Source organism: Stegostoma tigrinum, chromosome 34 (genome assembly GCF_030684315.1).
Source record: "Stegostoma tigrinum isolate sSteTig4 chromosome 34, sSteTig4.hap1, whole genome shotgun sequence".
NCBI classification, from domain to species: Eukaryota; Metazoa; Chordata; class Chondrichthyes; order Orectolobiformes; family Stegostomatidae; genus Stegostoma; species Stegostoma tigrinum.
Genome location: NC_081387.1, coordinates 16,307,722 through 16,321,121, shown reverse-complemented (window position 1 = coordinate 16,321,121; position 13,400 = coordinate 16,307,722). Strand labels below are relative to the sequence as shown.

Here is a 13,400-nt window from a genome sequence, read left to right as displayed (position 1 = left end):
CAGCAATGCTCCGAGGTTCTCCAGGCTGCCCAAGGAACCCATCACACAATTTAGCAAAGGAGCTACAAAAAAAGCTTAAATACCTAATCAGTAGTCCAAGACACTCCATACAATCAACACAAGTCTTCCTGGACAACATCTCGACCACTAAAATAGACAAAGAAGAAGTGATGATCTTATTCGATGTGACAACAACAAACAAAAACCTAGCCAAAGAAACCATTTCCAACCTACTAGACAAACATAACAGATGACAAAACAAGCAACAGAACAACAAGCACTGCATACTCAAACTACTGGACTTATGCTTAAGGACACACTTTATATTCAACGGCAAGATATATGAACAGATCAATGGGACTCCCATGGGCTCACCCGTCTCCGGACTGATAACTGAGGCAGTCATGCAAAGACTGGAACAAACGGCACTCCCACAGATCCAACCTAAGCTCTGGATCCGATACATGGATGACACTTGTGTAATTATGTAAAGAACGGAAATTCAGAACACCCACCGACTCATGAACACCATACTCTCAGGGACCAAATTTACTAGAGAAGAAAACAAGAACAGGCTCCCATTCCTGGACGTGATGGTGTAAAGAAGAGAACGGTGACTTCACAACAAAAGTATACAGGAAATCCACACAAACTGACCAGGTGTTAAACTATCACAGCATCCATCCCAATTCTCACAAGAGGAGCTGTGTTTAGGACCCTGTATAAAAGGGCCGCTACACATTACAGCACATCCGATCTGCACAAGGAAGAAGAACACCTTCACAAGGTCTTTGCCAGGAATGGATACCCCTGCAGCTTCATCCACAGATGCCTAACCAACAGACAACACAACCACAACACACCAAAACCGAAAACAATAATCACCATATCATATATAAAAACACCTCAAAAATGACAGCCAGACAACTCAAACCACTACGAATCAGGATAACACACAAACTGGCAGCCACATGAAGACAGCAAATGATCGGAGTTAAAGACCCAATAGATACTATGCACAGGGCAAAAGTGGTATACGAGATATCATGTGGAGTCTGCACAAAACGCTATGTGGGACAAACAGAGAGACAACTAGCAACCCGCATCCACGTACAGCAGCTAGCAACTAAACAACACAACCAGATGTCCTTGATTTCAATAAACACAGATGAGAATAAACACACTTCCAACTGGGACAACACTACTATCGTTGGACAAGCCAAACAGAGGATAGCCAGAGAATTCTTGGAGACTTGGCATTCATCTGCTGACTCCATCAACAAACATGTTGAATTAAACCTGATATACCGACCATTACAATGCACAGCTGGGACCAGCACCTACCAGAAGCAGCAAAAACTGGACCATGCAAATTCAAACAGGCACAGGACAACAGCGCTTCACAGAAGGTTCCACAGCACTGGGGATATCATCTAGTAAGTGGACGAAATGTCTGCTATCAAACCCCGCAACTCGGCAAACACACAACATCTACAACCAGCACCCAAGCTACAAACCTTCACTCAAACTCTGAAAAGCTTGAAAAACCGTGAGAGGATTGGCAGTCAGCTCAGATTTACAAATGGGAAATCATCACAATGTGACTAGTAGAATTAATAAGGAGGAGCCAGAGGATGTGGTTTACTTGGACTTTCAGATGGCTTTTGATAACGTCCATTAAGACATTAGGATATAAAATTAAAGTATATAGGACTGGGGATAATGTATGACATAGACAGAGGATTGGATACAAAGAGCAGGGATAAACACTTTTGAGTAGCAGTAAGTGACTAATGGGGTACCACGTGGGTCAATGCTTGGACCCCAATGATTCACAATACATGTTAAAGTTTTAGATGCACATTTGCAGATGATACAGACCTGGGTGGGAGGGTGAGATATTTGGAGGATGCAAGGATGTTTTAGAATAATTTGGACAAGTTGAATGAGTGGATAACTCTATGCAAGGTGAAGCATAATGTGGATAAATGAGAGTTTATCCATTTTGGTGGGAAAAACAAGAACACAGATTTTATAAACAATGATAAGATTGGAAAAGCGGGAAGTGCAATGAGATGTGGGTGCTCTTGTTCACCACTTGTTGATAACAAGTGTTGTGCAGCAAGGTATGTTGGCCTTCAGTGAGAGGATTCAAATACAAGAGTAGGGATGTCTTGCTGCAAGTGTACAGGACTTTGGTGAGATCAGGCCTGGAATGCTAGATGCAGTTTTGGTCTCCTTATCTGAGAAAGGATACCCTGGCTATGCAGGGTTTGCAACAAAGGCTTACCAAACTGATTCCTGAAATTGCAGATTTAACGTATGAAGAAGAGGGTTTAGAAGAATCAAGGGTGGTGGGATCTCATAGAAACCTATAAAATTCTAACAGAACTGGACAGGATAAATGAGACTGACTAATGGTGTTATTGCTAGACTATAAACCCAGAGATCCAAGTAACGTACTGGAAACGTGAGTTCATATCTTACTATGGCAGTTAGTAGAATTTGAATTCAAGAATAATCTGGAAATACGAGTACAATGATGACCATGAAACCACTGCAGATTGTCAGGCGAAAAGCCCATCAGGTTCAATAATGTCTTTTAGGGAAGAAAATTTGCCATCTTTACCAGGTCTGTCTTGCACATGGCTCCAGAACCACAGCAATGTGACTGACTCTTAACTCCCCTCTGGGCAATTAGGGATAGTCGATAAATTCTGATCCAGCTAGTGACACCCACATCCATGAATGAATTTTTAAAAAAAAATCATACAGGATGTTCCTGATGACCGGGGAGCCCAGAACAAGGGAACAACAGTCTAAGGATATGGAGTAGGCCTTTTTTAAAAATTTATTCACTCACGGGATAAGGGCTTCGCTGGCTAGGACAACATTTCTTGCTGATCCGTAAGTGCTTTGACAGCAGTTATGATTCAACCACATTGCTGTGGGTCTGGAGTTACATGTAGGTCAGGCCAGGTAAGGATGGCAGTTTCCTTCTCTAAAGGACATTAGTGACCCAGATGGTTTTTCCTGACAATCGGCAATGCATGTCCGGTTATTGTTGGAGTCTTAATTCCAGATATTTATTGAATTCAAATTCCATTGTCCCCAGAACATTACCTGGGTTTCTGAATTAACGGTCTGACAATAATACCACGAGGCCATTGCCTCCCCTTTAGGGCCGACAGGAGGAGAAATCTCATCTTCCAGAGAGTAATGAGACTGTGGAATTCTGTCACAAAAAGGGGTTGAGGCCAAAACATTAAATGTTTTCAAGAAAGAGTTACATATAGTTCTTAGGCCTTTAAAAGAATAAAAAGGTATGGGAAAAAGGAACAGGGTACTGATCATATCGAAAATTACAGTAGGCTTGAAAGGTCTACTCTTGCTTCTGTTTTCAACATTTGTGATACATTTTGCCTCTGTTCTTAAGTGCATAATCCCATATTTCCCACATGATACCTCATCTTGTCACTCAACCTGCTTCTATCCCCGCAGCATCTTTATATGTTCTTTACAGCCTATATTTTCACATAGCTTTGCTCAGCAAATATGGATATATTCCTCTCAGTCTCAATGTTCAACTAAGTCGTTAATATAGATCGTGAATAGGTGAGTACAGATTCTAACAGAATTCCACAACTTACACAGCATGTCAACTTGATAATGTCCCATTTATCCTGACTTTCTGCTCCTGTCTGTTAATCAATCTCCCATCCATGTTGACTCCAAACATGCTAATTTTGTATATTTATCTTTCATGTGACAAGTTATCAAATGTCATTTGAAGACCTGAGTATTCTACATCTCAATACCCTTTTCATCTACTGTAGTGGCTATATCCTTTATATTACTTCATTGAATAAATCATCAAAAGGAGTTGTAAGCTCATTGCCACTACATATTAATGAAAATTGGTGACAATACACAGCTTGTTAGGACAGCCCATGTGACAACCGAAGTAGAGTTAACATTTCAGATCAGTCACCTTTCATCTTGACAATTCTGCTAGAAGTGTTAATGCTCGTTCTCTTTTCAGAAGATGCCAAACATGCTAATGGCATCAGCTTTTTCTCCTTTATTTACATCTGATTTCCAGAATTCTGAGTATTTTTTTTAGTGTTAGGGAACAGTTAGCTATTTAAATTAAATATTAATACTTTAAACTTATTTAAATTAAATCGTATGTCAAAAAGATACATTGATATATTAAACGGGCTTTCAAAATAGCAAAGGAGAGCGCAAAATCCAAGCTCATTCTTTTTCAGGGAAGGGTAAACAAGTGTAGCCACAACTGAATACTGTGTGGTAATGTTACACGGAGAGGTTACTTGGCAGCTGTTGTGGGTAAGAGGAAATATCATACCAGTTCCATACCAATGGTTAAAAACAGGGTTTACAGTTGTCTTAGAGTAAAAATACTTCTTGTGCATCCCCTAACATACAGAAAGCATCCAGCAAGAAGGTAAAGAGTGATTAAAAGTAAGCAGAAGTTGGAAAAGTTTAGGTTAGAAATCAGACATTACCTTGCAGAATGGCAAAATACATTCAACCGGCTAAAAACTCACACTAGCTCCTTGGTTTACACACAGCCTCTGAAGCAGGATTGGGAGATTTGTCTTTGCAAATGGAATTGGGAAACAATTCCACAGACAGAACATGGTATAATACAGGAGAGGACAGCAGACAATAAAGCAATGGTAGAAATGGCTACAAAATGATGATAGGCCATGGAAGATTAGAGCTGGGTGAACAAAGGTTATAAAAGGATTTCAGGCAATGAATCAAACTTTGAAGTTGATATACTGGGATGAAATTAGGCATGGAGACTGATAAGAACCTCCCTACCTCCATGCATATTTTAGTTACCTCGACCTGCTCGCCATACATTCTAAACACCTCTTGCTGCCCCAAATATTTACTTCAATCCTTTTCCTGTATACCTTGCGCCCCTTTTCGTGCCAGACTGCATCTATAATACCACAGGCCATAAGATATAGGATCAGAACTCAGGCCATTCGACTCAGAGTCTTCTCCGCCATTGGATCATAGCTGATATATTTCTCAACCCCTGTAACCCTTGATCCCCTTACCAATCAAGCATCCATCTATCTCTGTCTTAAATATGCTCAGTGACTTGGCGTCCACAGCCCTTTGCAGCAATAAGTGCCACAGATTAACTGCCTTCAGCTGAACAAACTTCTCCTCCTCTTAGTTCTATAAGGTTGTCCTTTCACCTCAAGGATGTGCCCTGAGGTCCTAGTCTCTCACATCAGGGGAAACATCATCTCCACTCTATCCAGGCTTCTCAATATTCTGTAACCTTCAATCAGGTTTTCCCTCAACCTTCTGAACTCCAGTGAGTAGGACCCACAGTCCTCAAATGCTCCTCATGATGGCGCAGCAGTAAAAGGGCTGCATGCAGGCTCCTGCCTGGGGGCCCAACTGGTCCCATCCGCTTTCTTTCTTTGCTTCACTTTTGCGTCTGCTCTCTTCTTTCATTTTATTTTCTCTTCTTTTGGTCTTTCTCTTTGTATTTTTTGTGGTGAGTTGGTCACAAACACCAGCACGGCAGAGTGAGTGGGTCACATGCTGAGTGGCGGAAATGGTTTCTGTTGGCAGGAGGAGGTAGCGGCAGCCAGACATTCTCCTGAAAATTGGAAGCTGGTGGCAGATGAATGCATATCATGCACTTTTATCCCCATTCTCTGTCTGTGGTAGCAGCAGCGAGGTCATTTTCCCAGTGTTTGGGGCCAGCAGTAGTGGACTCTTCGAAATGGCAGCACCAATAAGGTGACATCTGCACAAGAAGCTGGACTCATGGCCTGGTTGGCAGCGGGGTCAGGGGCTCTTGGTTGAGAGGCGAGTGTGGGTTCAGCAGCAATGATGAAGTGGGTACAGCAGCGGCAAAGTAGTGGAGGCCTCCCCTAAGGCTAGGTATTGGCACAAACTAAGTTGGAAAAATTGATATTCTGAACTTTTTACTTTATATTTTCAATTTATTCCTATGACCTATAATGCTGGACTATTTATTTCTTTACTTTTCTTGTATTTTTGCCCCTAAGAATTTCATCTTAAGTATCTGTACCTAGGCAATGCAGCAACTGTAAACTTTTCACTGCACTCATTTGACTACATGTGACAATAAAGTTAATTCAGTTCAACTCAGATGACAAGCTGTTCATCCCTGGGATCATTCTTGTAAACCTCCTCTGGATCCCCTCCAACGTCAGCACTTCCTTCCTTAGATACAAAACTGCTTACAATATTCCAAATACAGTCTGACCAGATTCTTATACAGCCTCAGCAGTATATTCCTGTTCTAATATTCTAACCTTCTTGAATGCTGACATAGCATTTGCCTTCCTAACTGCCAAATGAATCCTGCATGTTAACCTTAAGTGAATCCTGAACTAGGGATCCCAAGATCCTAATGCTTCAGATTTCCAAAGCCTTTCCCCATTTAGAAAATAGTCTATGCCTTATTGCACCGACCACTTCTTTGCCTCCTCTTTTAGCCTGTCCAAATCATTCTGCAGCCTCCCCACTTCCTCAACATTACCTGTCCTTCTGCCCATCTTTTTGTCATCTGCAAACTTAGCAACAATGCTTTAGTTCTTTCCTTAGATCATTATTGTATTACGTGAATAGTTATAGTCCCAATGGGGACCACACATGGAAGTCCATCAGTCACGGGCTACCACCCAGATAAAGGTCTCTTTATCCCCACTCTCTGTCTGCTGTCATCAGCCAATGCTCTATCCACACCAGTGGATTGCCCAGGGGCTCTTACTTAGCAGCTTTCCTTTGTCTAGCTTTCTCATTACCCCCTCAAAGAATTCAAACAGATTCATCAGGCCAAACCTTCCTTGACAAAGCTGGGCTGACTCAGTGCTATGTTTTACCATGTGCTTCCAAGTATTCTGCAATATCATTGTTAATAAAGGACTCTAAAATCTTACTAATGACCTCAGTCAGGCTAACTAGCCTACAGTTTTCTATCTTCTGTCTCTCTCCCTTCCGAAACAGGGTGTTACATTAGCCATTTCCCAGCCTTCCTGACTCCCATGTCTTTCTTTCCTCCTACTCTTCCATCTGCCGTTAGCATATCCGACACCTTTGACCCTGTCCCCAATAGATCCTCACATATCCAGCACCTTTCCTTGTCCCCGAATTTCATTTTTTTAAATGTAACAGATTTTTATTTTAGTCTTTGCATAAATGCTTTTTGTTGCTGGAGCAACAATCAACTGGGACCTTTGAACAGACATGAGTGTGGGTCCTGGCCAGATCATCACTTAATTCCTGGTGTATGGCTTTAGTAAACAGAATTTCTTTCCAGATAGCTGTAGATCTTGAAGATGGCGTCAAATGTAGCTTTAGCAAAGTAGTCCAGTATGGCTGTACAGCCTCTCGCAGAGGTGCAGCAATCATCGATACCAGCCATCTCTGATGTAGTTTCTTGGGGACATGAGCTGAGACAATACCAGTACCGCGAGGAGCAGGGGTCAGATGCAGTGAGACTGAACTAAAATGCCTGGTCACCTTGCATGGCACAAGGAGGGCTTTTCCAATTTTGTTAGCCCAGCAACCCTTCTTACAGGAATGATTGACAGCTTTGCCAGAATGATAGCGCCACGAATTGAATCAACTACTTCCTTTTGAGCACTTAACATCCAATCAAAGGTGTTCATTATATTCACCAATTGCAACAGAACCCTTAATTCTTGTGTGTCAGCTGGCACAGATTTGCTTCTCTTCAGGCATGATCTTGAGAACCTTGTCTTTTAAGGCTGATCCCAGGAAGAAGTCAATTCCAGACTCCTTGATAGGAAGGGAGAAGAGGTAAATTTCCTCGAGAGTCTTGATATTCAAATCCTTTACCAAATAACCAAATTTAGTTCCTGGCATACATGACTTATTTTCGGCCTTTCCACCACAACCCCTGCCACAACCCTACCACTGACTCAGCCCCTACCAATACCACTGGGTATGAAGTCGTGGGTGAAACTTCCTCTACTACCAATGCCATCCAACATTTGATGCCCTCTTTATAGCATGAAGGAACAGCAATATACCTTCCAGGCTCTCACTCTTCTACCCAGAATAACAGCAGCAGATACATGAGATTACCACCTCTCCCAAGTTCCCCTCAAAGCCACTCTCTATCCTGACTTGGAAATATACTGTCGTTCGTTCATGGTTGCTGGATTAAAATCCTGGAATCTCCTCCCCAAGGGAATAATGGGTCTACCTACAACACCTGAACTGTAGTGATTTAAAAGGAAGCTCACTACTACGTTTTCAAGGGCAATGAGGGATGGGCAATAAATGTCATTCCAGCCAGCAATGCCCTCGAGCTAATGAAAACAAAAATTGTTATCTTTGCCCCTGTGCATCTGTCAGCCTTCTCCCTGCCAGCCTGTACACCCACAACTTTCTTACCTTGTACAGGACAGCAGCCTCCTCGACAGGGATGAAGCTGTGGCCCCGGTGCTCTTTTGCACAGGAACACACCACACAGATAGCTGCTTGGCAGTCCTGGCAGAAAAGCTTGCGGCGCTCCTCATGCTGCTGGCAGTAGAAGGTAGGGTGACCTTGGTGAGGCTGAAGGTTCAGCTCCCTCACCCCCTCCACAATATTGGCCAGCATGCGGTTTGGCCTAAGTTTCTTCTCACGGAACTCCTCCCTGCACTCAGGGCAGGAGTAGAAAGCATCACCCTGCTCCCAACTCCGGGAGATACAGAGACGGCAGAAATTATGTTCACATTCCAGTGCCACCGGCTCCTGGAAGAAATCCAGGCAGATGGAGCAGGTCACTTCACTGAAGAGGCGGTTCACGTGATGACTCGTAGCCATTCTCAAATCAATTTGGAAAGTGTATCCAATTCCAAGCCTTCTCAACTATCCACCTTAATATATATAAAGAAAACAAATTAATACATACCCATATTATAACTTACATTCCCACTCAATTTCATTTCTGACGAATTCCAACTTTTAATAATAGTCAGCTGTGATTTAATGGGTAGCACTCTCACTTAAGTTGGAGGGCCTTAGATTCAACACAAACTCCAGAGGCTTCAGCCCACAATCTTGGCTGATACCATTCAGGTCCTGAGGACGTGCTGTTTTCTCAGAGGTACACGTTTTCAGAGTTCATGTTAGACTACGATCCCTGTCTCCCTCGGAGGTAGATTAAAAAAAGACTCCCTGGCAACAGTTTGAAAGCTGAGGAGTACTCCCTTGTCCTCTGATCAATATTTGCCTCATAATCAACACAACTAAAATAACAATTTTCACATCATAGATAATGGGAACTGCAGATGCTGGAGAATCTGCGATAACAAACTGTGGAGCGGGATGAACACAGCAGGCCAAGCAGCATCTTAGGAGCACAAAAGCTAACATTTTCACATCATGCTGTTTATGGGATCTAACGAGCAAATTACCTGCTGTGTTTCCTGCAACACAAGATTGACTTTTCCTTAATTTGTCCTTCATTGATTGTAAAGCAACAAGGGGTATCTAAATAACATGAAAGCCATGCTAAAAGTGAATGTTCTTTCTAAATACAGCTGACTGCATGAGAGGCCATTGGCATAGTGCCTTTGCTGAAGTAATATAGATATAGTCATGTTTCTTTCCCTGCTTTAAACATTTCTACATCTTGTTTTAAAAAGCAATGATCACTCCTTTAGATTCTCTTCCCAAAGTGATGAAACATTCAATTCTCCAAGTAATCTCCATGTCAATACAACTAAAACATTCTCAGTACATCTACTTCCTTCATAACAATTTTAAATTGTGGGCACTTTGTCAATGACATTCAACTGGTGATGTAATGGTAATGTCGCTGGATGAGCAATCCCAAGACTCCTTGGGTACAAATCCAGTTACGAGTCCAGAATTAAAAGCTAGTCTCAGTCGTGGCGACCACGAACACAATACTTATTGATTTAAACAAAAAAACAACACACCTTGTTGATTCCCTTTTTCGTATCTGGTCTGGCCTACATGTGACCGAGTCCACAGCAATGCAGCTAAAGCTAACCGATAACTTTACCTCTCTGAAGTGGCTCTACAACAAAACCAATTCAAGGAACTGGGAACAAATGTTGTTCCCACATCCCACAGTCAAATGAATGAAAGAAAAACTTATCTTCCAAACTTATCTAAAGGGGTGGGGGAGGGAGGGAAAGAAGGCTGGCTAACGTTGATGAAATATCAGTTTCGTCTTTCCCTTTCTCAAGGACAAGACGCCAAAAGCAAGCCTTTCCCTACCGGCCTCCAGAGATTCCTGGGGAGGATACTGAAGCCAGCTGAAATGGCATTCATCCAGAATTCCCCAGGGTTTGATACATGGATAGGTTCGGGAATGGTTGACCCACTGCAAATGTGCCAGCATCAGCTGCAGACGATTTTCCAGAACCCTCCACGTCCATGTGAGGAAAGACACTTGGAGGTGGATCAATATTGTTTTAGAAAGGGGATGAGGGGTAACAAGAAAAAGAAAAGTGGGTTGGGGGAGAGCTTAGAAAGCATGTTTGAGATGTACATAAATGCCCATTAATGGAAATATAAACAAGATTGTGGGGGAAACACAAGAGGGAGGCTGAAATCACAGTTTTTGACCTGTGTATAAATGCACATTAATCGAGATATAAACATGACCGTGGGGGAAAGAAACGGGTAAAATTTGAGAGTAACCTTGATATACACGTAAATGGCCATTAATCGAAACATATAATGTGACTTTGAGGTTGACACGGGGCGACCTTTACAAAGTTCAGTTCGAAGGCGCCGCCTATTAAACACAAACAAAAAAAAGTCGTCCCCTTAGTGATTTTCTGGTGTTTTTTTCCCCCCTTTAAAAATACAGCCGACTTCGTTCCAAAGCTTTCGGGGGAAATGAAATTTAAAATAAAAAAAGAGACGAATTCCCTACAGTTTGCAGACCGTCAACGGTCGGTCTCGGCCAAAAAAAAACAAAAACAACTTCGCAGCTCGAACTTGTTGAGTTTTGGGAGCAGGACTCAAAAGAAAAACTTTTTCAGAAGGGTTTAAAAAGTCCGAGGTTTAAGTTTTTTTATGTTTTAGCCTCCGCCACCCCACCCCTAGGAGATTATTTTCACCGGCAGAAAAACATTTTCACTTTCGTTCCCCCCCGCGCTCGGATCAGACCGTCTTTATCCTTTTTAAATAAACACACACACCTCATCGCTCTCCTTCCAAACCCCCCTCCATTTACGGTTACGGTTTTTCTCGCCCCCACCACCCCGAAGGGGCCGGTTTAAACCGCCCACCCCCCAAGACCCCAACCGCCAACGAAGCCTGCAATACCGCTCCCGACCGCCAACTGTGCCTGCAGTACCGCTCCCGACCTCCAAAGGCGCTGCAGTACCGCTCCCGACCGCCAAAGGCGCTGCATGACCGCTCCCGACGGCCAATGGCGCCTGCAGTACCGCTCCCGACCGCCAACGGCGCCTGCAGTACCGCTCCGGACCGCCAAAGGCGCTGCAGTTCCGCTCCCTACAGAAAGGCGCCTGCAGTACCACTCTCGACCGCCAACTGTGCCTGCAGTACCGCTCCCGACCTCCAAAGGCGCTGCAGTTCCGCTCCCGACCGCCAACGGCGCCTGCAGTACCGCTCCCGACCGCCAACGGCGCCTGCAGTACCACTCTCGACCGCCAACTGTGCCTGCAGTACCGCTCCCGACCTCCAAAGGCGCTGCAGTTCCGCTCCCGACCGCCAACGGCGCCTGCAGTACCGCTCCGGACCGCCAAAGGCGTTGTAGCACCGTTCGCAACCGCCAACCTTTTCGCCTTGCCTGAGGTGTGGTGACCCTCAGGTTAAGCCAATGCCAGTCATCCCTCTAATGGGAGAGCAGCCCTATGGTGTGATAAGACTGTGGCTTACCTTACCTTTAATGCCACTAGGCTGGCAATCCAAAACCTGAGCCAAACATTCCGAACATGCATTCAAATCCCACTGTGGCAGATGGTGAAATTTGGATTTTATACAAATTTGGAATAAGATACTTGCCTAATGATTGCCATAAAAATCCATCTGGTTCACTGATGTCTTTCAGAGAAGGATGACCGTTGGCCTACATGTGCACCAGAACAACAACAATGTGGCTGATTCTTAACTACCCTCTCAGCAGTTAGGGATGGGCAATAGATGTTGGCCCAGCTGGAAAGTCCTAATCCATGAACAAATTTAAAATAACTTCAAATACGGACTGATTGGCATGGGAGTTTCGAGAACTGCATTATAGTCTTTAAAATGGATACGAGCATGGTTGTTAAGATAGCTGTCAAGGGTCAGGAGAGCTTGACAAATTCTTTCTCAAACTTCATATAGTTCCTAATTGAATCATTCTGTAGAGAACATTTTCTTGAATGGGCATATTTATCTGCAGCTGTTCTGTGGAATTGACACTTGGTATTGTTTGTTGATTATGATAGAATAGAATCCCTACAGTCTGGAAACAGGCCCTTTGATCCAACAAGTCCAATCTGACCCTCAGAGCAACCCATCCAGACACATCCCCCATGACCTACCTAATCTACACATCCCTGAACACTATGGGCAATTAAGCATGGCCAATCCACCTCACCTGCACATCTTTGGAGGAAACCCACACAGACACAGGGAGAATGTGTAAACTCCACGCAGTCACCCCAGGGTGGAAGCGAACCTGGGTTCCTGGCATCGTGAGGCAGCAGTGCTAAGCACTGAGCCACCATGCCACCCTTGCTCCAAACTCAAACTCAAAGACCTTCCAGATGCTGCATCTCCAATTTTGCCACATAACAAAACAGAATTGTAAGAAATCAGTTTGATTCGAACAGGTTGATTAGAAATATCTATATGGAATTAATAAAAACATTTAAAAGCGAGATGGAGTGAAGGGCTGAAGTGATTAAATGGCAGAAGGAGTTGAGCAAATTTCCACTTGAATCCATGCCTGTTTCTCTTGGACAGTTTCAAAGAACAATAACAGCTTTAACTTATTAAGATGTCCAAGATTTCTCACAGTTGAGATATCAAACAAAATTTGACATGGAGCCAAAAAAGAGCATTAGGACAGATGCCAGTAACTATGGTAAAATGTGTAAGTTTTGAGAAGCATTTGGAAAATGGTGAAGAGGTAACAATTTATATTAACTCACAATTGTTTCATATCTATTTCCATAATTATCCCAATGTGTGTTTCGTAAAACATGCTTTGGGATATACTTCCCATCTGAACTTGATACATTGCCAAATAGTTCAATGTTGGTGACTCACAGGACAAACATTAATGTGTTCTCAATCTTGAATCATGTGGTTTTTAAGGAAGGGGTGTGAATGTGTTTAAGAATCAGAACTGAAAGTTCAGAAAAGGCAGA

At 43.2% G+C, this 13,400-nt stretch overlaps 1 protein-coding gene and 1 pseudogene across 2 annotated transcripts in view; both read right to left on the bottom strand.

Annotated features, from left to right (window-relative positions):
- Positions 1-11,327, bottom strand: part of LOC125446598 (zinc-binding protein A33-like) — a 30,251-nt gene extending 18,924 nt beyond the window's left edge. The window contains exons 1-2 of one of the 2 annotated variants that reach the window (XM_048520298.1): positions 11,220-11,327; positions 8,449-8,915 (exon numbers count right to left, since the gene is read on the bottom strand). In XM_048520298.1, the coding sequence (XP_048376255.1) occupies positions 8,449-8,862 (414 nt within the window). In that variant the 5' untranslated portion in view covers positions 8,863-8,915; positions 11,220-11,327. Of the gene's footprint in view, positions 1-8,448; positions 8,916-9,983; positions 10,086-11,219 lie in introns of those variants that run through there. The other variant, XM_048520299.2, reaches the window with a different exon arrangement.
- On the bottom strand, positions 7,134-7,947 carry LOC125446608 (small ribosomal subunit protein uS5-like; annotated as a pseudogene).
- Positions 11,328-13,400: the final 2,073 nt, after the last annotated feature.